The sequence below is a fragment of the Heliangelus exortis genome, chromosome 2, assembly GCF_036169615.1.
Source record: "Heliangelus exortis chromosome 2, bHelExo1.hap1, whole genome shotgun sequence".
Lineage (NCBI taxonomy): Eukaryota > Metazoa > Chordata > Aves > Apodiformes > Trochilidae > Heliangelus > Heliangelus exortis.
Window position 1 is genome coordinate 43,545,504 of NC_092423.1, and position 26,064 is coordinate 43,571,567.

The following is a 26,064-nucleotide window of genomic DNA, read 5'->3' on the forward strand; positions in this document are numbered from 1 at the left end:
TATTGGTACATTCAGGGGAAATTTACTTAAATTTATGTGTCACCTTTGAAATGCAGAACATCTGCAAGTGTTTGCTTTTGTTTTGGTTTTGGATTTCCCCCCCCACCCTCGTTCTTGACTGGCAGACGATTTTGCTAAAATCTGTCTCAATTTCTGAGGAGCTTGTTTTTGTTTCTGGGCATCGTGGAACTAGACCTACCCAAAATAAGTAAGTAACTAGGTTTGTATAAAGAAAATAGCAAGAAAGTACCAGTGTTTTTGTAGCAAACAGTGGTATCCCAGCAGTCACTTCTATCCCAGTCTCCCTGAGACTGTTACAGTTAATTGTAACAGGTAATTATGGTTAAAGACAAACTGTTCTAGAGCAGAGATGTACATTCAGCAGTAACCTTGAAGGACAATGCTATTGCTTGTGGATAATGGATGTCCTAATCAATTGTGCCAAGCGAAGCTCTGGGTGAAGTTTCACTAATTCATAACCATGCATAGGCAAGCAGCTGCAGTACACAGTAGGCAATAGGTATTTCTAGTTCATAAATATTCACAAGGTACTTACACATCCCTGTGGTGGAAAGCACACGCTGAGAAGTGCCAGACTCCCCAGACTGCTCCTGTGTGTGGTAATTGTGGGGTGTCAGCTCAACTTCTGCGTCTGACTTGCATTATACCATTAATCCAGTCTCATGCTATGATTCCTTGGAAACTGTGCACTTAGCTGAATAATTTATCACATGACTTTCAATTATTTATGACTTCTTATAACAAATAAAATAAAATCTAAAGGTGAAAGAGTTTGGCAACTTATGAATATCCAATCAACAGATTGCTGTGTTGTCAAATCCCTTTTTCCTGCCTGTTTGCTTCTCTGAGGGTATTTCAAGGGAATGGTCATTTGATTCTGAATTGATTAAAACAGTAACAAATGACTCCCTGCCAGTTGTCATGTGCATGTTCATCCAACTGTGTCACTTCTCTTTTTCCTTCTTGCTCATTAATAATAAAAACTAGAAATTAAAACTAGAATGCATCAGGTCATTTTAGATTTGTGAACAGCTGTTTATGATCTCCTTTGAAACTGAACAAAGGTGCATTTCCTATCGGACCTTCCTGATGGGTGCCTATTTATTTTTAAATTAAACTTTTCCTAGTGAACCATCTTTTGCTTGGTTCAGGCAGGTGTGCCTCTGCTTCTTCATGTAAGGCTCAGGCTACTGTGTGTCAGCTGAGCTCTCATGACTGCTAAGGTGTGCAGTCATTCTTGGCCCAAAAAAAGATGTAATAAGAACATTGACAGAGAGGTCTTGTTGATTTAGCTGGAGCAGTGCAAGAAATTACTTTTCACAAGTTTTCTGCTTGAGTGGCTGAGCAGGATTTTCATATTCTGTGAACAATGCTACAGAACTAAAGAGCTGGTGTCTGAGTTCTTGATGGAACCTCTGTAACACTGTCTGATGCTCTTGTCTCTTAGTTTGAAAGTACATCTGCAAATGGAGGTTGTCAGAGAGTCAATCTGTGAAGGTTTTGTTTCTGTTTTGGTAGGCAGTTGTTTCAAAGCATTTCCAGTGCAGACCACTACTGGGTCTGAGAACAGTTTGATAACCCCAGATTAATTCAAAGCAGTTTTCTTACTCCCTACCTCCTGCATCCCCATCAGCACCCAGCTTTTCCTGCAGCCCACCATGGCACTGTGTGGCTCCTCCTGGCTTTTAGCACATGGAGTTGAGGGCCTGCAAACCTCCCTTGCAGTGGGAATGTGGCAGTACTGAAGTGCAGCACAGGTACAAGGGCTGTACAGCCTGCTACAGTTCTGTGTTCCTCCCTCCAGTAAAGCTACACTCTGACACAGCTACCACAGACATTCGTGTGCATCTTCTCTGAGGGATGCTCTGCTAAAACTGGTAGAACAGCAGAACTGACCCTTACAACATGCAGGAATCCAGGAAATGGACCCTCTCACACTGGAACAATTTAGAGCTTGGTGTAAGTAAGTCTGGAAAGTCTCTGGCCTAGGTTAAGTCTTTAGTGAGGGCTGCAGGATAGCTTGGCATTGGAACACAGATCTGAGATTTTATACTTTCCATGCTGGTGAGAGGTTTGGCAATGTAAAGCTACAGCCATGCTGAAGGCCATTGGACAAGCAATTCTTTTGTTAAAATTTCTATTTTTCTCATTTTCAAAAAATATAAAATCTGGTATCTGTGCGTTCTTTGAAATCAAAGGGTGGGTACTCAGAACACTGCAGGACAAAAGTTTAGCTGTTGTTCTGTAGGTGCCTGTGAAAATCCTCTGCATTTTAGATCTGTTTAGTGATTTTTTGGATATATGGTTATATTGCTATTAGTTTGGGGTTTGTTTGTTTGTTTGTTTTGTTTTTTTAACCTCTCTCCTTTTGTATACCTTTCTTTGACTAAGTAACCTACTTTCTCATTTTCAGTGGGATTTGTACATTTGACAAGAGTATATTCTAACTAGGTCTTTAATTTACGAGAGTGAGAGACAGAATTCCTTAAAGAAAATATCACGTGGTTTTACTCTCAATCTCATCCCCCACAAGGGTGAGCTCCTGGGAACTCAGTGCTACAGCATCCACCATGTTGTGATCCTATGTGCTGGCAATGAGTGGAGCTGATGATTAAATTAATATTTTTTCAAAATATTTAAAAGCATAATTTTCAACATTGAGTACAGATTTATGCTTAAGGCATTGTTGGTAAATTACTATTCTTTTGATGTCCATGGTAGAGACAGAACTTAATGATTTTGTAATTAAACAAATGCCTTAAAATCACTTCTGTCTTATTTTGTTCAAACTGATTTTTAGTTTCTTTGTATTTATAAGCTAGCCTCAATAGGAAAGTGGAGAGGTACTTTAGGTCTAACTATGACCACCTGCCTTAAAAATACAGTATCTTTTTGCAATATTTGAATATGTCTGTTGCATCTTGCTACAGTTTACCTTTCTTGGCAAGGTGTTGTCTCTTACGTCTGCATCAAAGACATTGTAGGTTTTTCCATGTGGAATGAAACTTCTGGCTTTTTGTAACGAGAACTGCTCCAGTAAGTAGAATAAACTCAAGATTTGCTGGACAGTCAGTGTATTTTTGCTTCTATAATTTTTGGGTTGTGCTTATGTGACAGGTTAGTAAATGTACTTGCTAGTTCACTCTTTCTCTTACATGCATGGTGTGCCCTTGTGTTCTAAAATAACTTTTCAGTGTTGCTGGGTATTTTCTTCATGCACGTTTCATTGATTTCTAAGATCACAGTATCATACTCAGGAGACTTAGAAAGTATTGAAAAATTATTATCTAGTAATGATATTATATGCAACTAATTTCCTCAGCATTGCCTGAATCCCTTAACCCATGATTGTAGACTATTTAGTTACAATGCTTTTGTAAAACTATCAACTGTCCTTCATCTCTCTCTCCCCCCCTCCACCACTTTTTTTTTTTTTTTTTTTTTTTTTTTTGTACCATAGATAATTCAATACATATCAGAAATAAACAGTGAAGGAGATGTCTGCTGGAAAGAGACATGTAGGGAGAGTGTTTTCTCATTAAAAGTGCAGCAATTAGTGTTTAAATTACTTATGGGAATTAATTACACTGATGGGACAATATTGTTGATATAAATATTCTTGTGACATTGAAAGGAACATGATTCTGCTTACAAATATATTTGCATTCTGGAAACCTATTAAATTTTACAAGGGGATTCTATGGAAGGTTCTCATTTATATTACTGTGTCTGGTTTCCCTCCCTTTGCAACTCCTTTTTTTCAGAATTCTCTGTTTTCTGTAAACTGATTCATATAGATCAGGTGATATGAGGCTTTTTATTCAATATTTCTAATGTAAACTAATTAAAAAAGTTAAACTCATTTATATACAAGCACAATTCTTTTTGGCAGGTGCTGTAGCCTAGGGCTGGAAGTCGAAGAAATGTAACATGACAATTGTGAGATATTTAATTATCTTATAATACTTGAAAAGAAAATACTGCATCCAAGTTTTATCTCTCTAGCAGTGTTTCCTTTTTCTAAAATGGAACATTAATTACCAGAGAGTGGTTAATAGTAAAATGTATTGAGCATATGTAATGAAATCACAACAAAGAAACGCCTGGTTTAAATCATTTGATGTTTGATGTTTGTCTTTAAAGACACAGAGAATAAACAAATTATTATTCCTCGTCCCTTTTTTCTCTCAAATTCTGTTTAGGTTAATGGCAGCATGGCATTTAATTACATTCTTAAACAAGTCTAGACTGTACAAAGCAGGGTGAATGAACAGTAGATGGTGATAATGTAACATGTAGAGATAAAGTATTGCTAAAAAGAAAAGTACATTCACAGATATTTAGTTAGTAGCCCATAATTATTTTTAATAGTTTTCCTGAGTAGGCACAAATTTCTTCAGTTCACAGTCTATTAGTATTTGATTTAGTGCTGAAATGTATGAATAGGCTACAAATGTAATTATATTTTTTTCCATTTCAGTCAAGGAAAAGTTTCAATAATGTGGCTTTAAAAGAAAATTTTCCCTTCATTAATCAATGTCAACTTTTGTTTTGTAATTTTAATCAGCATAGGTGGCAACCCAAAATGTTCCAAAGATTCAAAATAACTACATTTGAATATTTAAATACATAATGTTAATAGATACTCCTGTGCACTAGTTATATGGCTTGTTCAGATCTGTGGAGAACAATGCAAGTATTCTGCTTTGCCTTATTATTATTGTTTTTTGTTTTCCAATGTTGCCACACGTATTTGACCAAAAATAATTCGAAGCATGCCTCTTTGTATATATGAGATTTTGGTCAGTGAAGAAGAAAATGATACAAGGTATTCCTTGAAGCTAATTTATTTCAACTGTGTTTTCTTTCATGATCTTGTCCCAGAATATATATTCTTATTGCTTTAGGATACTAATTAGGAACTGTTAGTTTTCAAATAACCATGAACTGTTTGCATCATAGGCTGAACTGTTCAGTGTTAGTGCATTTGCTAGAATATTTGAACATTAGGCATCTTGAAAAATGTTTGTAGGTGCTATAATTGTGACTTACAAATGGCAATGAAAAGAGAATCATCCATTTTACTTGTAAATTTTATGATATGTTATCACCATTCAAAGGTATTTAAGAACTGTGAAATTAGTGAATGAAAAAATGAAATTAGATTTAAGACACCTAAGGGATGTTACAGGGCTCGTATAAATATTGAATTTTAGTGGTTTAGCTCAGGGATTGGTTCCTGATGCTGTTTGTGAACACTGTGACGATAGTATAAAACAATCATTGATGACTCTTTTTTTCTGGCTTTACTAATAAATCAACAGTATCTATGAGGATGAGAAAGAAGCCCTTCATTTGACTTAAGAAGTTTGCAGCAATACTTAGGTTTGAAATGGGTTTATGACTTGAGTAATAAGTCAGTGGTGGCCTTGGAAATGAAAAACGGAGCTTAACGTTTGATTTAAGAAGCTCTGTAATAATACTGAAGCTTGAAATGTTTTGGCTAATGAGTAAACATATATAAGTAGGAATGGCAAACAAGCAGTCATTTGTTTTTCATTGGAAGTGTGGTAATCATCATCTTGATTTCCCACAGAAATCAAGTGCTCTTAATTTACTGTGAGTGTTTCTTTCCTTAACTAAACCCAAGTATTCATTCTTGGTAGGACTGATAGACATATACAGACTTTTTGCATTTCGTGGTCTCACCATTTCCTTATTTCCCTAACAGATTCCCTAAATTATTTGAGCATGCAGATACTGGTGCTCTAAATACAGTGGATAAAATGTAAAGAATAATTATTTGAATTTATAATATTAAGCTGCAATCTTGAAGGAAAGCCAGTTGCTGACACAGGCAGAAAAATCTGATAGGATTATTAGTAAAAGTGCAGCTGTATATAAGATGGGTAAGGATAAATTAAAATTACAATGAAACTGGAAGATCAACTTAAGTGAAGAAAATAGATTCCAGGCAATATGGTGACATAAAATCAGTAAAGTATCATAATTGCAAATAAATGTTGAATGTGCAAATATGAGAGGTCTGAAAGGAAATGTGAGCAAAAAATAATGTCTGACAGTGATCAGCTAACTTTACATGAGGAGCATAACCTGTGCACCATGGAATGCCAAATCAAAGAGATCCTGGGGTATCCAGGTGTCTGTACAGAAAGGGCAGTTTAAGTTGGGGATAGGCAGGTCTATATATTAAAAATATATTCCATTAATGTGGTATATTCAGTGTGGAAGTTAGAACACTGAAATTATGATTTTAGAACTACACTGCCCGATGTAACATGGAAATCTCATTAGCTGTGTGATACTCTAGAAAGCAACTAATTGAGAGAACCAGTAATGGTGAGTGACTTCTTCTTGCCTCTATGCAGATGGTGTCCTCACTACTGAATTTCCCACACAGTTTTTATATGGTCAGAGCTGCTGTGCAGACAGAACTTGTGTGTGAGAGTTGTTGCCTCTCATTTTGGTCCATTTGCTGCTTGATAGATTTTAAAGACATCATTAGTTAGGCAGACACTCTTTTAATTTTTTTATTTATGACCAATTTTAGATCCAATTATCAAGCCAGCGTGAGGTGATAAAGTTTTACAGTGTTGTACCTGGTTCTTGTACTGAGGACCTCCAGAGTGAAGAGGTAGTGCTAGGAAGATCACAGTAGATAGAACCATAGAATTTTCAGGTTGGAAGGGACCTTTAAGATCAGCCAGTTCCAACCCCTCTGCCATGGGCAGGGACACCTCCCACTAGGTCAGGTTGCTCAGAGCCCTGTCCAGCCTGGCCTTAAAAATTTCCAGGGATGGGGCTTATGCTACCTCTCTGGGCAACCTGTTCCAGTGTCTCACCACCCTCATGGTGAAGAACTTGTTCCTAACATTCAATCTAAATCTACCCTCCTCTAGTTTGAATCCATTGCTCCTGGTCCTATCACTACCTGACATCCTAAAAAGTCCCTTGCCAGCTTTCTTGTAGGCTAGAAATTCAATACATAGTTATGGGTTATGCCACAGCTCTCTGTAGACAACTTGGTTATATAACTGTACAGAATGATAAATTCCCAGCTTTGCCCACTGGTTACCTGCAGTCAGGTTTTACTAATCTCAGGCTGCAATTAGGTGAACAAAACTGCTTGTGTAAAATGAAGTTTCTGTTAAAATAAAAACTTTCAGTTTTTATCATATCCTAGAGGACACATTCTCTGTAGTATTTTATTCTACCTTTTTATTCTTGACATTAAAAGAGTTATAGTTCTTTTACTTCTTATGAGCAAGCAAATGGACCTAGTCAGTAATTCATATTGTAGTTTACTCAATAAAATGAGTGCATTTTGAGAAGGCTGTTGTCTTTTAAGAATTGCATCTGATCCAATAAACCAAATTATATAATAATAAAGTATGTCATCAAAGTAAACAAATACCAGATGGGTTGTAAAACATTTAGTTTTAGATCAGTGCAAATAGACTGAGATAAACACTGCTGTGGCATATTGTCACTCACTAGTAAAGCACAAAAAGGGATCCCCACTGGGTGTTTGCATCCTGGAGGATTCCAGCTTCGTGCTTGTTTTTCTCTTGTTTTAAGTCTTGCTCTATTTATCCCCATTTGCTTCACATTGTTGAGTTTCCAGACACGGTGTGCTGGCCTGGCTGCATTTCAAGGCATGACACAGCAGGCAGGCAAGGTTTTGCTGATGAGAGGCAGAAGGTGTTCCCAGGAAAGGGCTGTTAGCCTGCTGAGGATCAGGCACAGCAGAGGCAAGGCAGCTGCTTTCTGGCTGTGGGGAGTGGGTTTCTAGCTCGTGGGATTTTCCCACCCAAGGGGGGATGGATGCTGTTAGCTGAACCAGACCCAGCTTCCTCCAGCACGAGTGTAAATACTGACAGCCAGTGCTTTGTACTCTTAAAATGTGAATGCATTCACTACAACACACTTCTCAGTGTGGTCTGTTTAAGTTGATTATCTTTGCACTATTAAATTGTAGGGCTAAGGTTTTTCCCCACACAGTTAAAATCTTTTGTTCTGTATTTAAGTTTAGGAGACCTCCTAGGACTTCTGTAGCAATGTTTTCTACTTGTGTGTTCTGTGACATTTTATCTTATCTTTAGGGATAAGATAAAATTGATAAGATAAAATTAGGGACATTGGTGGGCTTGGCAGGGTTGAATTCAGTCTTAAAGGTCTTTTCCAGCCTAAATGGTTCTGTGATTTTAGGCCTCTTCTTCTGTATCTGTATTCTAAATTAAGTGGAATTTATAATACTAAAAAAAATGAAATTAGGACATCACTTTTAGCATTTTGTCAAAAGAAATGGTTTTAAGTACAGTATTTGGAAGGTATCCCCGTTTTAGTGATTTTACCAGTTTTTCTATATGTGCTACCTAAATCTGTGATTTCTTAGTTAATGCAAATAGTTTTGGACCTTTTAAATCCTGCTTGATACTGAGCCTCGGTGTCAGAAAATATAGGGCTAGGCTTTATGAAAAAAATTGCACTTTCAGATCAACCTGTATACTCCAGATGGAGTCAGTAGAGTCTTTTATTCCCAGTACCCATAATAGAGATTCACGTCACATGTTTCAAAAGTTTTGTTTAAAATACTTGGTGTTACCCAGCTATGTGTTCCTAAACTTTCCAATGCATGCAGATTTTCAGCAGAGACATAAGCACAGTGGCTGAATTATGAGCAGTCATAACTTGCTCTTCATTATAAGCCAACCTTAAAATGCAGGTTGCATTGTATAAGCAGAAACACTTCATCTTCTTTAAAGTGCAGAGCTGTATTCTCCTGGAAGAAGGGAAATGCAGTCAGGACTGTTTAGCTAAGAAGAGCTTGTTGTTGCCTTATGATTACTGGTTTTTTTTTTGATAGACAGGAAGGCTATCAACTTGTGGATCTATCAGCCTTCTTGGCAGCACCAGGGATGCCAAATCTGAGTAATCTTAGAAATCCTGTAAATCACAGAAAGTGTCAATTTTAGCTGCCTACTAGGGTAGAAGTTACTTGTGTAAATACTGAAATGGAGTAAATTTAGGTGCTTTATATATTGAAAATTGGATTTGATTTGCCTTGTTGCAGTTCTGACTGAAGACTTTTAACTTCAGTGTTTTAATTCTAAAGTTACCAAAAAGAGACACTTTAGATCTGGAGGCTGTTCTTCATTTTCTCTGTGAGACTTCTGAGACCCTGACATAACTTCTTTGTTAATACTTAATTAATGCAGAGGTTTAAACATGTGTCCTTTTAATATTTAGCACGTTTACTAAAGAAGGTATCAAAGCTTTGAAGAAAGTATGAAGCCCAGTTGCCTTCTTAAACTCAGTAAATCAAACTTTCTACATATAGAAACATTACAGACATACATGAGTGGCATGCAGATATAATTAATTTTGATTGCATCAGAAAAGTTTTCTTTCTAGATGCAAATGACTTCCTGTTCTGGATATGAATTAGCATAGTGTTGTGTGATTTACAAAAGTACATTTTCCTGATTTATTTTTCTGGGAATGAATTTAAATTAGAAAAACACCTGTCTTGTTGCATGACAGCTGATGACAGCATCAAAATCACTGAGTGACTAAGATGACAAGTTATCCCTACACATCAGGCTTTTATTACTGCCTTGGGTATACAAGAAGCTTGTTTTAAGTGGTGTTTAACAAGGACTCATTCTGTTTGTCAGTTCTGTGACACGGCCTATATGAAGAAAGGAATAATGTCCCCATGTCAACTAAGATGAGAAGATTGCAGTAGGTATAACCTGTCTTGGTTGCATAAAGCTTGTCTGTAGAGATGCAGACAAATCAAATGGCATGTTTTATTCATCACAGTGTCAGATTGGGGATTAGGCACATTTATATAAGAATTCATGCATTGTTAAGTTCATGATGGCTGAGGTTTAGAAAGAAATTTTCTTATGAAAAAATACAGGTTTTCCCCCTTACATCAAATGAATTACTGTGGTTTTATTGCTGTCATGTTTAACCACTGTGACTTTACAACCAGGCAGTATCGAATGGGAAATTACTAAAAGCACTATGAAGTCATCCCTTCAGTGTGGCACTTACCTTCCATGTATTCAAAAGTTATTGGAAATTCATCATTGTTTCAGTAAAATATCATGATATTATCTAATAGCCTCCTTCTGAATGGCTCTTTCTGACATAGGCTAATAATCCATTTTCAGCAGCTGGTAGAATAGGTAGAACTGACATGCTTTTTTTTTTTTGTGTGTGTGTTGTATGCCTTTTTGAAACATTTCATCAGGAAGATCCCAGCAAAGTATCCTTCCTCATAGTGCCCTGCTGTAAGCTTTTTTTTTTTTGCAGGACAAATTGACAAAAAACTCCCCAACTGCAGACAGCATGTAGAGCTAAGTCTGAACTAGAGATTCTGCTATGGCCATATGCATGTTAATGTTCAATAATATGAAAAATATCTTAAATTGTTCATCCTTAGGGAAATTAGGGCCTCCCAAAAGAAATTTAGAATTCTTTGCAACAGTCGAATTAGACGTCAGCCACAAATAAAATTTGCACTTTCTACTGAGATAATCAGGTGAAGGGTGGCTGATCTTTAGAAAAAAAAATCACCACAGAAATGCTACTGTCTGTGATTTTCCTTATGCCTCCATGGAGAGACTCTAGCAGAAGCAGTAAAATAAACCAGTTTCTTGCTACTCCTTACTTCATGTACAAATTTTGAACATATGCTCTGAGTGGGTTTGAAATCACTTAGATTTGATTTTTTATTTATGCTTATTGTTATTATTATTCACTAATCCATGGCACTGAAAACATCTCATGAAGAAACAGTGCAGTAGCGAGTTACTAGGAAAAATACTTCAAAATAGTATTTTTAAAATGTCAATTGCTGCAGTAACTGGGATATTATTTTATTTTAATGTGTTCACTCTATTTACTCATATTTGCCTCATTATTTCATGTTGCCAAACACTTTGTTAATATTATTTTGCATTTGAAGAAGTTATGACAGGTTTTTAATCTCTCTGTGGTTTCCTGTTTTTATTAATAGAAAGATTTCTTGTTTTCCTTTAGAAAGGTTCTGAAGAAAATCTCTGTTGGAGACCTAAAGCCTAATGAAACAGTTGAAGCAAATCTGGAAGCACAGCTACTCTCCAAATTAGACCATCCAGCCATTGTCAAATTTTATGCAAGCTTTGTGGAGCAAGATAGTTTCTGCATTATCACTGAATACTGTGAGGTGAGGCTTTTAGATTACTTTGAAGAAATTTGTTAGAGTGTGTGCATTAAAATAGGGTCTTACAAGAAATCTAGACCAGTTTTCTTTAATGTTTTAAAGAAACATTAAAAACAAGAATTTTACTTGTTTTACTTGTGGTAACACCTGCTACTAGATAGGTGTATTTCAAATAATCAGTGTTACCTGCTGCTCATGTGAGACCTGTAGCTCACAAACAAGCAAACCAGAGAAGAGGATATTTTAAACATGAGTTAATTTCATTCACTATATTCAGATCTGTGGGTGAACTGGGAAAGGTTTTACTGTGCATGTATTACTGGTAGGTAAGAGAGGATGAAATGGAATACAGGCTCACTGTATAAAATCTGATTTAAATGAGGGAAAAGTCTCTGGTGGTCTGGAGGTGATCAAAAGAAGGTGAAGCCAGATCATATGGATGGTAAGTCTGGTAGTAGCACCTGCTTTATGAAGTAGAAAATAGTGTGGGTCAAACACCAGAGTGTAGAGGACACAAAAAATGTTAAAGTAGCATATAGTAGAGTATAGCTACCATTTTTGTTTTACTTCAAGATTTGGTTTAAAAACATATTGATGAAATCTCTCTTAAGGTTTTAAAATATGAACTTCTCTATATTTAAGCCAGCTTTTAAAGGGTTCATATAAAACAGGTGCCCATTTTGTATAAAATATAGATGTGTTGTTTAAAAAAAATGATCTTCTCATGAAGCTGTGAAGCAGACTTTTCAGATCTGCTCTGATGGAAACACTCAGTACTGTTATGCAGTCTGAATATTTGTTCATATATTATTTTAAGACCTGTGCAGAAGCTCTTTGTGTCTTTCCCTGAATGTCTGACAGTTTGGTGGAAATTTGGAATTTCCAGCTCTCTGTGGCAATGCAGAGCTGAGGACTGAAGGATTATTCTAACTGCCCAGATGTTCCTGTACATTAAGCCTGATTTTTCTCCCTACCAGTGGTAGAAAGCTGCCCAGCACCAGATCAGTCATACCTATAGGAGTAAAGGAGCCTCTTTGAGCAGAATTATAGAGCTGGACTAGTGACTCTGGTCCACTGTTTGTTTCTCTTTTTGTTTTCCTTCATCTGAAATAAACTTATAGGTGAATCAAAAAAGAGGATGATAGAAATCACCATAGTAATCACAAGCTGCTGGAGCACCCCTTGAACATTTTTTTATCCAGGCACTGAAAACTACTCTTCATTAAAATACTGATTGCAGACTTACCTTAGGATCCAGAAGCCATGTCTCAAACATGTTGATGTATTAGAGGGAGGCAAATGAAGGAGGGAATGGATGTGTTTGCTATGCAGCTGAATCCCTTGATGCAGTTTTGAGTCTGTTGGGCCATGCCAGAATGACAGTGAGCTCATTAGAATGTGCTTTTGACTCTTCCAAAAAGGATTTATTGTGGAGTATCATCACATTTAAACAGTTATGATGTATTTAATCATATTTCACACATGGAAAATGCACAGCATGGTCTCACATAGTGTTATAAAGTTCCTTTCCTATTGTAGTGGGAATATTTCCACAAGGTGTACTTTTGTATCTGTTTATCTAAGTGACCTTTGTATGTGGTGGGATTTGGATCTTTGAACCTAAAATATGCCTGTTTAAATTGTGCATAAATTCAGAATGAGAAAAAATTATTGCTCCCCAATCCTTGTTTGGAAGTCTGATACATTCAGTCTTTCATGCAAAGAATAATTATCAGATTCACATCAATTGGAACTCTTGGGCAGACTCAAAACAAAGAATAAACATTAAGTTGGCATGGAAACAGAGCTACCCTCTGAGCTTTATTCTGTTTTCTCCAAAATACTGTGACTGATTCATTAGCCACAGTACTTTGTTTATTCTTGCATGAGTAGCATAGAGAGAGCTTCCAATGCATCTGCCTCATGCTGTACCTGTCCTATGAAATAAAGTGAACATTAGTTTCTGTTTCTCAGCTCTGTGTCTTTTATTATAACTGAATTAACTCAAAATTATAGAAAATAAGCACACATGTTCTGTTTTCATCATCTTGTTGAGCTTCTGTAGCAATTTTCCCAAATCAGAATCTTAAAGTCAGTAGGAGCATTGTCAGATAAGTCAGATTTTCAAATGAAAATGCCTCCATAAACCTTGGGCTTAATTTTGTAGCATAAATTGGACTTCAGTCAAAATACATTTTTTACAAAGTCATTACTTTAAAAGTTTAATACATCATAAAACAGAACTAATTGTACTTTATCCCAAACAAGTCTTTCTGCCTCTTTGCTGTGGTCTCAGCTGTGATGTGAGTATATATACACTAAGGAAATTTAAGTAAAAGCAGTAACTAAAGCAATCAGTGCCTATTCACATTATCAGCTCTAGATGCTGGATTGTTTTAAATAAGTTACTGGTATACTTGATAGTCCTGACATTTAAATAGAAACTGCATCTTGGAAACTCCCTGTGTACTTAATTTGTTAAATTCCATATGAACTTCATTATACTGTCCTCCCCAAATGCAAAATTTGGTTAACAGTTTTCTTTGGAGTTTCATGGCAGCACTAGTTCAGCAAATTTTTTATGGTGCGTTTTTGTTTTCCTTTTTGAGATGCAAAATCAAGGTTAAATTACTTGTAAGATACTGAAACCAGTTCTCTGCTTGAAGGTAAAAATCCATACAGTTACCTGAGAGAACACACAATACTTTATTGAACTGTTTGTATTCTCTTTAGACCTTTTGAAGGAAATGTCCTCCATATGAAGACCCATCAGCCTGACTCCGTAGGTCCTACACTTCTTTTCTTTGACTTTTTGTTTTTGTGACTGTGATAGAGGACACACTGGAACAGGGAGAAAGATTGATTTGAGCCTGCTGTAGTTCATCTATTCTCACCTAGATAGAACATAGTCCCTTGTGGCCAGCAGTTGACTGACGTGTTTGAAGAGCCCCTGAGTCTTGGGCTACTGCTACTGTTGGCTCTGGATGGTCTGGGGCAGCTGTCTGGAATAGATCAGTCATCATTTTTGAGGTGTGTGAGTAGGGTCAGACACAGCCCATGTGGTTGCCAATGGAGCCAAGTACCCAGCCACACTTTTTCTCTCCTTCCTCTGCTGCGAGCAACAGAGGAGAAGCTGTTGAACATTTGGAGCTGCAAAGAGTAAGCAGCTGCTGAGAGCTCCAGGTTCCCAGTAGAGCTTCTCTCTCAGCTGCAGCGGGGAGGCAGATGGAGAGTTGAAGTCATATTCCCTTCCCTAGTGAATGAGATGACTCAGATATTTCAATTAAATATTGCAGGACATTGTCAGGGAACACATTTTTCATATAACAAAAGATTATTATTTTTTTTTTTAGTCAGACTTTTGACTATTGTGACTTAAAATCTCAGAAACTGCAGAAATTACTGTAAATCCACATCAAAGGACAGGACAGAAATGTGTATCTTTAAGGACAAGACCTGCTTATTTTGTAGAGCAGCATTATGAAGCACTGTAGCATTTGGAACAGAAAACCAAGAAATGCTGGAGAGATCATAAAATGTTGAGAGTCAATAGTGCAAAGAAGGGAAGGGTTGATGATGGGAAATGGTGTTACAGGTACATTTGTACAGGTTTAACTATTTTCTTGTATATGGTAGATAAATCTGATTTTATGAAGAGTGTATAATGTGAAAATAATGTTTTATGGAAAATAAGCTGTCCTGTTGTAAGTTACTGACTCACTAGAGTACTATGAGGCTCAGTCCCTTTGCTGTGGGGTTAGTTACATCAAGACAGTGCTTGCCACTAGTGTGTATCCTTGAGGACAGAATCCATTTGTTTTATAAACTGGATAAACATCTGACAACCATTTGTCTATTTATTTGGGGTTTTTTTAAGCAAAATAAACTGTTTTCGTATAAATCTTCTCAGAAACCTCTTCCATCATGCTGTCATTCTACTAATTCTTCCAAATGCTGACTTAAAGTTTCCAAGTAGTATTTTTCTGTATGTCTTTTCTGATTTACTTTCACTGCATACTATCTGTCATATTGCTCCATTTCTACTGTTACTTCAAGATCAATTTTAGTTTTAATGAAGTATTTACCGTAACTCATACTACAGATTCTTGAAGCTTGAATTCTGCTTTGTTTTTGGCTAAAGTGAATTTGGAAGAGGGACAAAGTATCATAATTAAAGATACTGTATTTTAATTTTTAAGAGAACAGCATAGTTTCTTTGATGCTTACATGGTTATTTCGGTATTATAGATGAGAGTGTCTCTTGACTGTTCAATGTATGACTGAAGTGGAAATGCTTTTCCCAAATTTGTAAACTTCTTTGGACCAATCAAGGCAGATCCATTTTACTTGATTCAGGTGTCTACGTATCATCCAGTCAATGTAGGCCCTCATCACGAATATTTGCAGAGAAACATAATTTCTGCAACATGACCCATGATTTCCTATGATAGACAGCTAAATAGCAGAGATAATTGCACTATACACATGCCTGATCCTTTTCTTTAACTCTAAAGTGAGTTTGAGGTGACCAGTTCAGGTGCACATGTCTAAGGATGGGTGACATGAAGTGAGAACAGTTGAAAATTTCGATGACATTGTGTAACACTAAGAGAAAACTGACCTGCTCTGCCTGTGCAGGTGGACTGCTTCATCTCATTGTGACCCTCAGCTGTGTATACTTCTGGTGCTAGGGGAGCTCAGAGCTCATGTGCAAGCATTAATTTTACAGACTACGTGGTAGGGAGCCTTGTAGTCTAAGAAAGTGGAGCCCTGTACTTGGAGGAAGGAAAAACAATTGAAAAAATTTAATTTAAATGTACAAATATGTTGTGATATTTTTCAGGGTGGAGACCTAGACTTTAAAATTCAAGAGTACAAAGGCTGTGGGAAGATATTCACTCAAAGACAAATAATAGACTGGTTTATACAGTTGCTACTCGGAGTCAACTACATGCATGAAAGGTACAGTCATTTAAAATGAGAGCATTTACCTTGGGAGGGGAGTGAGTAGGGTTACTGACTTGTTTTAAATATTCCAACAGAAACAAAACCATATGGATTTTCTTGTATTGGTATAAAGTCCTGTTCACCAAACTGCCGTAGTATATTTTGCATAAATAAGGTGTAATTAATTATGTATCCTGCAAGTAGATAGTGTTTTTTATCTTCTAATAGTGCAGTAGTAGATGTCTTTCAGCATTAGACACGCTTTTTCTAAGAGCTGCATGAAAAACTTAGTACAACAGAAGTAGTTTGATACTGTTAGATGAAAACGGATTAAAAGGTTTCAAGGAGAGTCAACACGGATCACTTGCAGATATTTAACGTGAAGAATCCAATATTTATGCTTGATGTACTCCCCTTAAAATGAGTTAAGCAACATATATACACTCCTTGAAAGCATACATTGCTTTTAATAGCACATAAAAGGTTAACCTAAAAAACTACAGCAGATCATCCAGACAGTGACGTGTAGAGATCACACTTGACTCGAGCAGGGGTACATACAGTTGAACACCTCCCTGGTTATCTTCATGGGTGCAGTTCTTGCCTGCAATGTGATTTAGGCAGACTGACTTCAGTGATTTAAACATTTCCTTCGTTGCCAATGTACTGGATGTGTGCACGAGCCCTCTCTAGTCCCCTTCTCATGTCATCGATGCCATCACCTTCAAGGTACATGGGACTTTAATAGTTTGTGTGTAACAGCGTGGTATGAGAGAGACAAAGAGCCATGCTGAACAGAAGGCCCAGCCAGAAGGATCTGCCACCTGCATTGAGAGCTGGAGGAACAGTGAGCAAATGGGAATACCAGGCTCCTTTCCTAGTAGCTTTTCAGAAACTGTGAGCAAGTTCATCATCTTCTTTCTTCTGTCTCCTCTCTGTTCCTTTTGCCTATTGGCAGCTCTGAAATGTTGCATTAATGAACAAGACAGAGAGTCCTTTCTAAAGAGCAGTATAGCCCAAAAGTCCAAGATTTTTCATCCTGCCAAGCCGAACAATTTGGACTATTGTTCCTACTGCACTTTTAGAAGTAAGAATGTCTTAGCTGCAAGGACTGTTTTATCAGAGACTAAGGATTTTAATCTGTAGTCACCTGCACGTTTTGGGGAGATGAGCTAATTTGCTTAAAATAATGGCCTAAATTTTTAATACAGCTCTGGGTGAGATGATGTTTATGTTTGAAGAGTAGGTTTCATCTCCATAATCTGGAGATGAAAATTGCTGGTTTTTTTCAAGCTGAATGTAAACTAGAATTCATAGTCTTCTATGCTGCATGAGTCCTCAGAAGACAAGATTATTATGCTCTGAGTTTACAGTATCAACACCAAATCATAGTCATAGAATGGTTTGTGATGGAAGGGACCTTAAAGATCATCCAGTTTCAACCCCCCTGCACGGGCAGGGACACCTCCCACTAGACCAGTATTATACCCCCAGTATTAAAACCCCCAGTATTATAAATAAACTTTGTTTGGTAAACATGTATATTAAACAACTGGATTTCCTAAAAACTAGTTTATTTCTTCAGTGAAAGAAGCAATTTGATATTCCAAGCAACATTTAGTTTTCTTTCTTTGAATCATAGCTATTTAATAGTGCCTCTCCTGACACATACAAATGAATTGACAGTTTCATTTTTAATTGTATTTCCTTTATTGTATTATGTATAATTTGACTGTATGCACATTATAAACTTTAATCTTTATCTTAATAGTTTAAAGCCAAACAATAACTTAAATGGAAAAGGTTAGTCTTGAAAAAATGTAAAACTACTTATGGGAATTGGTTTGAATTACTGAAACATAATAATAGCCTTCTGTTTATGTATAGAGGAATCATTTCTTATCTACTTATAGGGGAAAAAAAAACCCTGAAATAGGTCTTTGAACTGTGTTCTAACACAAACAAAAAACTCATCCTTGAATTAAAAGCTTGAAGTGTTCTTTGATCTGTGGGTTGGATTTTATTGTGCCATTTCTTAGAAAATCCAGCGATGGTGGATGGGAGTTACTGTTCCAGAGCAGCAAAAATGACCACTTCTGGCTTTAGGCATGGACTATTTACTTGGTTGTCCTTCTTGCACTCTTATGCTGGAGACTTATTTTAAGACACAACTTTTTTTCTGTCTCAGATGTTCTTTTCCTGTGACAATAACGATTATACAGAACAGACATTCATTTCTTTTACTTACGCTTCATAAATCCCAAAGGGGACATGAATATCTTATGTTATTTACTGGCTATTTTGCATAATTGGAAAGATTTTAACTTGAAAGCTAAATTATGTAGAATTAAATAGATTCAATCCTTCTCTGACACTGATACAACCAGATAGAGAAGTAAAAGAGATGCAACATGGTTCTGTGGTCTTAAACCATCATCTGGTCTCTCTGGCATACTTGTAGCCCAACACACATCAGTGCACAAAACTGATCCCACAGCAGTCAGGCAATGAGGCCATTGATTCATATAACTTCAATTTCCATAAAGCTGACCAATGCATCATCCATCATTTTGCCCATCTTTATGAACAACATACAAACAAATCTGTTACTTTCAATCTGCAGGATAGCAGGCTTCACCCAAGTACTTCAACTTGATTTCATATTGTCTTCCCTACTACAGGATCCAGACTTACTCAGAACCCCTAGTTCTTCAGATAGAGGAAAGAGAAAGTAATTGCTGAGTATTTCACAGGAGTAAACCACTTTAGCCTCTCTCAGCTTCACGTGCTTATATGTTGCAGAGGAAGCCTTATTGAAGGAGGCTGCCCACTGCTCAATGCTATATGCTGCTTGTTTTGTGATTGTGAGATAGCAAGCAGGTACAATACAGAACACAGATATAAGTAGATTCATAGCTCGAATTTGAAGCTATCCTAAATGCTAATTTCTATCCATAATACCAATAACTGCTTCAATGACTGTCAAGCTACATTATGTTTTGCTGGAGCCCAGTTAATTCATTTTACCTTTATAGGTCTGTCCCTTGCTACAACAAGAAGTCACAGTCTTTCTTAAACTGGATTTGCAGTGCAGGCTCAATAGTTATTTCTTACTAGAATAAAACTAGCTTTTCCAGTTAAAGATCCAGATGTTAATTTGTTTGTTTTCTGACATATCTTGGCAAAATAAGGTGGTTTGCATGAAGAGATATTATAATCATTAAGTTCCAAAGAATTACTTCACGTATTTCTTAGTCATATTTAAAAAAGCATCTTAAAGCTATTGGTGTGCATAATAATTCCATCAATATGTTGCAAGCTTATAGTGGCATTACATTCTGATTCAAACTAACGTGACACAAACACCTCTTCATCTCCTTTTCAAATAATATGCTACAGAAAGCTTTCTGTATAGTTTATATACTTCAAGAACCTGTTACTCAAATCACAGATGTTTAGGAAAATTTTAGGTTCAAAGAGTCTGTGGTTATATTTTTACAAATTACTACCTTACTAAAAGGTTAAAACCCATCAATACTCAGCAACAATGTGCAAGATAAATCTCAGTGAAGTAAAATTTTTTAGGGACTCTGTGTGGTGAATAGTAAGAAAATATTTTTTTAATCTAAATTAACAAAACAAGATTTATACAAAACTATGCGTAACTATAGGCTTATGAAATAATAATGAATGTCATCTTAGCTTAATTTCCTTACTGGTTTAATATATGATGAGTATACATGTATTGCTCAAGAGAGTTGCCAAGTAGAGAACAAATTATATATAAACATCAGTGGAGGCATGCTAAATAAAACTTAATTTTTTCAAGTGTGCAAACCTTTCTCTGTAAGGTCAAAAACTGGAAAGATTGTCATAGGAAGCATGAAGAACTTCCTTCTTTGCATCCTGTGAAAACAGAAATATAGAATTTAATCATTTGTTATCTTGAAAAAATTATTTTCAAATTATTTGTGGACTAAATTGCTTACTTCAGTTGTGCTGTAGAATATGTATTTTCTAGTCTTAATATGGAAACTACTTTGGAAATCTCATGCATAAGAGTTTAATAATTTGATAAAATTTGACATAATACTTGAGAATTTCTCAAGAAAAATTTGATCAGCTACTATATTTGTTTTTCCTGCCCACATATCAAGAATCTTAGAGTGTCTTTCTTCACCTGTTCTAAATGGCTGAATGACTGCTGCATATATATCAGGAAATGCAATTTCTGTAGCCAGTATGTACCCACTGCTCTTCCAGCCTCCTCCTGAGCACAGCTGATAACCAACACTGTCTGTTATCAGGCTATGTAAAAGTGAATGAGTGCTAGTTTAGTTGGGGTTGTAGGAAAACCTTTTGGAAGTGTAATTAACACTACTTAATAGAGAACATGTTTTGTGTACTATAGAGATACTTTATTTTCCTAAGGGGCAAGAGAATTATTTTCACATATTAAAATGCCAAGAAAGTGAGTAGATGCTTTTTGTCCCCACATGGTGTGTGTGTAGCTTCTGATATTGTTTCAGTCTTTGATGGACAAATAAGTCTGTAAAAGCTAGTTGGTCTTTTTCTTATGATCTCTGTCTTTCTGAAACTCTTTTATCTTCTAAACCATTACTGTGAAACGTCGAACTAGTAGCCTTGCCTATATACATATTTGTATTTCAAGTAATAATTTTCTCCAAAGGAGAGTTCCCTGAGCTTTAAGAATCTCTTACTGCTGTTTTCCTCTTCCCTTATTCTATTGTGAAACACCTCATTCTCCTAGCAGAAAATAATATATAATGCTTTTGAGTAAAGCCAAATCAGAAGTCTTGCCTTTCTCTTTCTGCAGCTCATGTTACAGCCTATACTTGTATTCTCACCCTGGGATCCCTGGGTGCATTTTTATTATCCTGGCTGCTTGGGCTCTCATCCTTCATGTGGGTGTCTCTGAATGCACTTCTGTGTTTGTGTGAAGCTCCTTAATGCCATCATCTGTGCACTGTCACTTACAAGGTTAGATTGCAGTAGTGGTGGGCTGGCCTGCCTAATAAGTTGTGAAGATAAATGCTTGGGATATTTGATATGTGACTGGGAATGCTTCAGGTTGGATGAGGTTGAATTTCTTTTTATATTCTAGGCGGATACTCCACAGAGATTTGAAAGCCAAGAATATATTTGTGAAAAATAATCTTCTTAAAATTGGTGAGATTTCCATACATTTTAAAGATATATTTTAGTATAACTGTCCAGGATACATTTTGCCAGTAAGGAGATTTAAATAAAGTCATGTTTGAGATAAAATTTTTATTTATGGTAATACATTTACTTGACAGTCAGTCACAGGAACAAGGGCTTGGAGAGGCAGTGACATCTTCAGCCTTGAGGGTGGTCCAAGCATGGCTCAATCTGCACCTGGACCTGAGCAAGGAGCTCAGGGAAGTTGACCTTGCTTTGAGCCATGGGTTTGAGTCAAACGACCTTGTAAGGCCTTTGCAAAGCTACAAGACTCCATGGTTCTAGGATTTTGTGGTTGTTGTATTTACAGAACATTGTTTTTTAATCATAATTACAGAAAAATTTCTTTTTTCATATTTAAAAAAAAATGTTTTTTTTTTATGTACCATCATTGTATCAAGTCTAACAATCACAAAAGTAATTTATATGAATGGATAGAGATTTATATGAATGAATCATTGTTTCTGCTGTCACTTTTAGGGGACTTTGGAGTTTCTCGACTGCTGATGGGTTCGTGTGACCTGGCAACTACATTTACTGGGACACCATACTACATGAGTCCAGAAGCACTGAAACACCAGGGATATAATACAAAATCTGATATTTGGTGAGTAGTCAGCGGGCTATGTCAGTTGGATTAGGCATTTATTTTCTAGATCAGCACTTAATGTTATTTAGCAATTTTTTTTTAATGGGTCTCTCAATGGGGCACTCACATTACTAAAACTGTAACATGGCAATTGTATCTTATGTTGCCATTTGAAGGTTTACTCTGTGTTAAGAAGCATGTAGTTTGCTATTATTATAGGTTATCTGGGATTTCAAAGGAGAATAAGATTCAGGTCCAGTCTCTGCCATTACACGGGATGATTATAGACCAAGTTCAGATTGTACTACAAAGCAGGAAATTTTTTTCTTACTCATATTGAGACAGATAAATGGAAAGAAGCAACTTTCTGTGAAGCTTCCAAGTGGGTGAAGATGTAGTGGTTCCTGGCTGAGTGGAAGCAGAAGGACCTTCTTAAGAATTGAACTGAAAGACATTGGCAGATGTGAAAAGGAAGGAGGTCATTGGAAGGGGAGCTGAAAATGAGAATAACTGAGAAGCAAAACCACACTTTGTTTTAGAAAGGCTCAAAACCTAGAAAGAAAAGCAGCAGTTCTGCACTTAGGTGGCACAAATTTTTGAGATCAAGACTTCTGAGGTGATGACTGAAGAATAAAGCTGAGAAGATGAGATATGTTGAAAGACTTGAGGAAAACTTTAGGTGTGAAGGGTTTTTTGCAAGCTAAGATGAATTAAGGGTTTTTTTGGAATGGGGAAAACATCTGAGTTGCTTATATGTATGCTCTAAAGCATTTTTTCTATTAAGATGAAAGTGAAAACTACTGTCTTTTTAAATTCTATTGTAGTATTTTTTATACAAAATAGGCTTTGTTTTTTCTCCTAAGAGGTGGGTTCTTTTTTCTGTATGTATGCATATCTGAAAGTTCCTTTTTTATGAATATTTCAAATTGCAAAATTTTCTTCATAAAAAATTTGGCCACTGGAATATAGTTTGTTTACTCAATCAATCCAGTCAATGGATGTGTCAGGAATCTCATTTCACAGTCTACAGCTGAACTGAGATGGATTTGCTGTCAGATTCTCTTGTGTTCATCTGTATCAAAACAAATATAAGTTAATGCATGTAGTCAATAAAATATATTGAGAGAAGATTTCAAAAATGTCAAAACTAGTGAACAGACAGGGAAACCTGCCTTTTTTGCTCTTGTAGCATAAAGAAGAATTTATTTTATTGCAGTTGAAAAGTAATATAAAATGCCTGTATAAGTTCTATTCGTGGTAACATTTATCAATCCATATAAATAATTGAAGTTGTACATTAAATGAAAGCAGAATTTAGTCCAATATTTTATACATAATGTGTTGATTGCCCTTTTAAATTTACAAAATAGCAGGGAAAAAAGAAAACTTGCCCCCCAGCCAGCTCACTTACTATGAGCTTTCTGCTATGATTTATACATTTTCTTATCTTTCCAAAGCAGTACCAAAAGTGTTCATCTGAGGATGGAATTGCCTGCAGTAGGAGCTTCTTGTCCCTCCCTGCAGGAGGAGGTTTGCCCTGACTCACTAGACCTTCATCCCACAAACCCCTTCTATTTCTGATCCAAGAAACTCTTTTGTTTAGGAGCTGTCAACTACTGAGACTCATGTTTCATTGATACTTTTGTCATTTCATCTCATCATGTAATCTTTTAATAATGTTTCTGTTTGGTTTTTTGTTTGTGTTTGCCCCATTTATCAGGGGACATAAGATAAGAGGTCCCTGAGCACCCAAGAGAGCCCACCCTGGAGGCTCCAGGTGAGGTGAAATCCTTGTGCCACTTTGCAGAAAGTTCGGTTGCCCATGAAGAGGTTGCCTAAGTCTTTTGTGCCTACCCGAAGTGACATTCTCTCTTCAGACTTGTCCTGGTCTCTAGCAGGATGCAAAATATTATGCACACAAAAAATATACAGGATTACAAGTGTTCACATGTTAATGGAAGAAAACAAAATATTTTGTATGAAAGGCAGTTGCTGCTATCTCACTTAAATTATCACGGTTCTCTCGCTGTTCAATCCAGTTCAGCATTGTTCCTTGGAAGTACCTTAATTTGTACTGTGTTAATGGTGTGCTCTAAGTGCTTTTCAGGTTCACAGAAATGTTCTGCAACTGGCTCTTTAAAACTGCCTTGAACATTCACAGTGCAGCAGCTGGTGCAAGAAGTATCTTAATTTATAACCCAAGGTCAACTATGTAAAAGCTTCATGTTTTCAGTTTTACACACAGAAGTGGTTCTGCAGTTAGGCTCAGAGAAGTAGTGGGGTTCTTGTTTGTCCTCAGTTAAAATGTCAGGGCTGGAGTTATTTGCTGTTCCATGTTTTATGCCAAATCTTAGTTCACAGGAGGCAAATCGGCACACACATCTTCCTTACCATCCCTGAGCCTGGACTGACCAGGCAGTAGGTGATGATGCAGCCTGCAGGTGGCACAGTCTGTGCTTTCCTCCTTTCCAGGCAAGGAAAGCTTAGCAGCAGTTAACCAGCCCCCCTGCCCTTCGGTGCTTCCCCACAGCAAGGTGGCAGCTGAGCTCAGACACTGGCTGGTTTGAGGGGTCAGGATGGGTTGGGGCTTAGCCAGAGAGGTGCCTGTGTACGTTTGGCATCTGGGGCTCACTTTGACCCAAAGGCACTGCTCTGCCAGGGTACTGGTGAACCCTGTGGTGGGACCCAAGTTGGTGGTCGGGGTTTACCAGTGTTCCCACACCACCAGCCATATGGCTCTGCATTCATGTGTCAAGCAAACTCAAGACTGTATTTTAAGACATTTCTTGGGGTTAAGAAAGGTGGCAGTCTGCTTCTTTGTGACAGTGAGTGTTTTATAATTTGTAGAAAACATAATGTAGAGGGAACCATGTGAAATAGCCCGTAACCTTGTGGCTAAGATGGTCCCTGGTGGTGTGAGAGACCAAAGTTTGTGTTTCTGGTCTGAATCAGGCAGAGAAGCAGCCAGGTTCTTTACAAACCCTTCCAGGCAAAAGTTTCATCAAAATTCTGTGGCTGACAAAGCCTCCAAATGTCTTGTTTAACTTAACTTCATGTCCCAGTGACACACTCTTTCCTTGGGAAGTGCCTGATCATCTCTGTACTACAGGGTCTCTAGAAGTAGGACTCATCCACTGTGTTGAACCTCATTTGCTTTGTATGTATTAGTTCCTTTGGCCTTAGGCTGATTTAGCTTATTAGTTCTTTTGCTTTAAAAGCCACGTGTGTGTGTGTGTGTGTGTGTGGTTGTTATTTGGGGGGGAGGGGTTAAAAATATTTTGGTAGGAAATAGTGGGTCAGAATCTATGCGGATTGCATCAATGTCATCCAGCTAAGACTGCTGAAGAAACATGGCAGCACCAGCAAATGCAGATAGAGTCCCATCAGCCATGTTACTAAGAAATTAATTAGAGATCCAGCAGGATTGCATGAAAGTCTACCACCAAAGTAACAATTTTAATCTGCTTTTATTTCAGTCCATGTACTGACTAAAAATCATCAGTCCATCCCAAGCCCTTTTGGCACAAGGGCTTCCAATGTGTTTAGGCCTTGCTTTTTTTCAAATTGGGGATGAAGATCACTCCTTTCTATTCCAGCAGGAATTATCTTCCTGTTCAGCACTGAATAATGATACCAAGATTTGCCTGTCACTAGTACTTAGCCTGTAGTTTTTTTCAGGTTTTCTAACTGTGAGATGCAAAAGCAATGTCACAGTCACATGTAAATCCATTGCACTCTGTCTTCCATCAAGAACTGTCATATTTGGCAGGTGGTTGTCCATAGGGTTTGGGTAAACTGGGGTGTCTACACCACAGATCCTGGGACTTTTGTTTTAATTGTGCTTGCTTCACTGTGCTTTGCCCCAAGTTATTAACAATTAAGAAATTAATTTATTTTTTTTTATTGCCAACTTCTATGTAGAATAGTTACCAAAAATAGCAGTAAAATCAGTGAAGACCTGAAAAGTAGTGGCTGAGAGTGTTGTGGTGGTATGTATGTACACGTACACATATTCCTCATAAATTCTGGAGTCAACAAATTCTTAAGA

The 26,064-nt window shown here is 36.9% G+C and overlaps 1 protein-coding gene across 8 annotated transcripts in view; it reads left to right on the forward strand.

Annotated features, from left to right (window-relative positions):
• Positions 1–26,064, forward strand: part of NEK11 (NIMA related kinase 11) — an 84,898-nt gene that overhangs the window by 5,885 nt on the left and 52,949 nt on the right. For 6 of the 8 annotated variants that reach the window (XM_071735814.1, XM_071735817.1, XM_071735813.1 and 3 more), the window contains exons 2-5: positions 11,095–11,260; positions 16,101–16,219; positions 21,330–21,394; positions 21,908–22,034. In XM_071735814.1, the coding sequence (XP_071591915.1) occupies positions 11,095–11,260; positions 16,101–16,219; positions 21,330–21,394; positions 21,908–22,034 (477 nt within the window). Of the gene's footprint in view, positions 1–11,094; positions 11,261–16,100; positions 16,220–21,045; positions 21,206–21,329; positions 21,395–21,907; positions 22,035–26,064 lie in introns of those variants that run through there. The other 2 variants (XM_071735820.1, XM_071735819.1) reach the window with 2 other exon arrangements.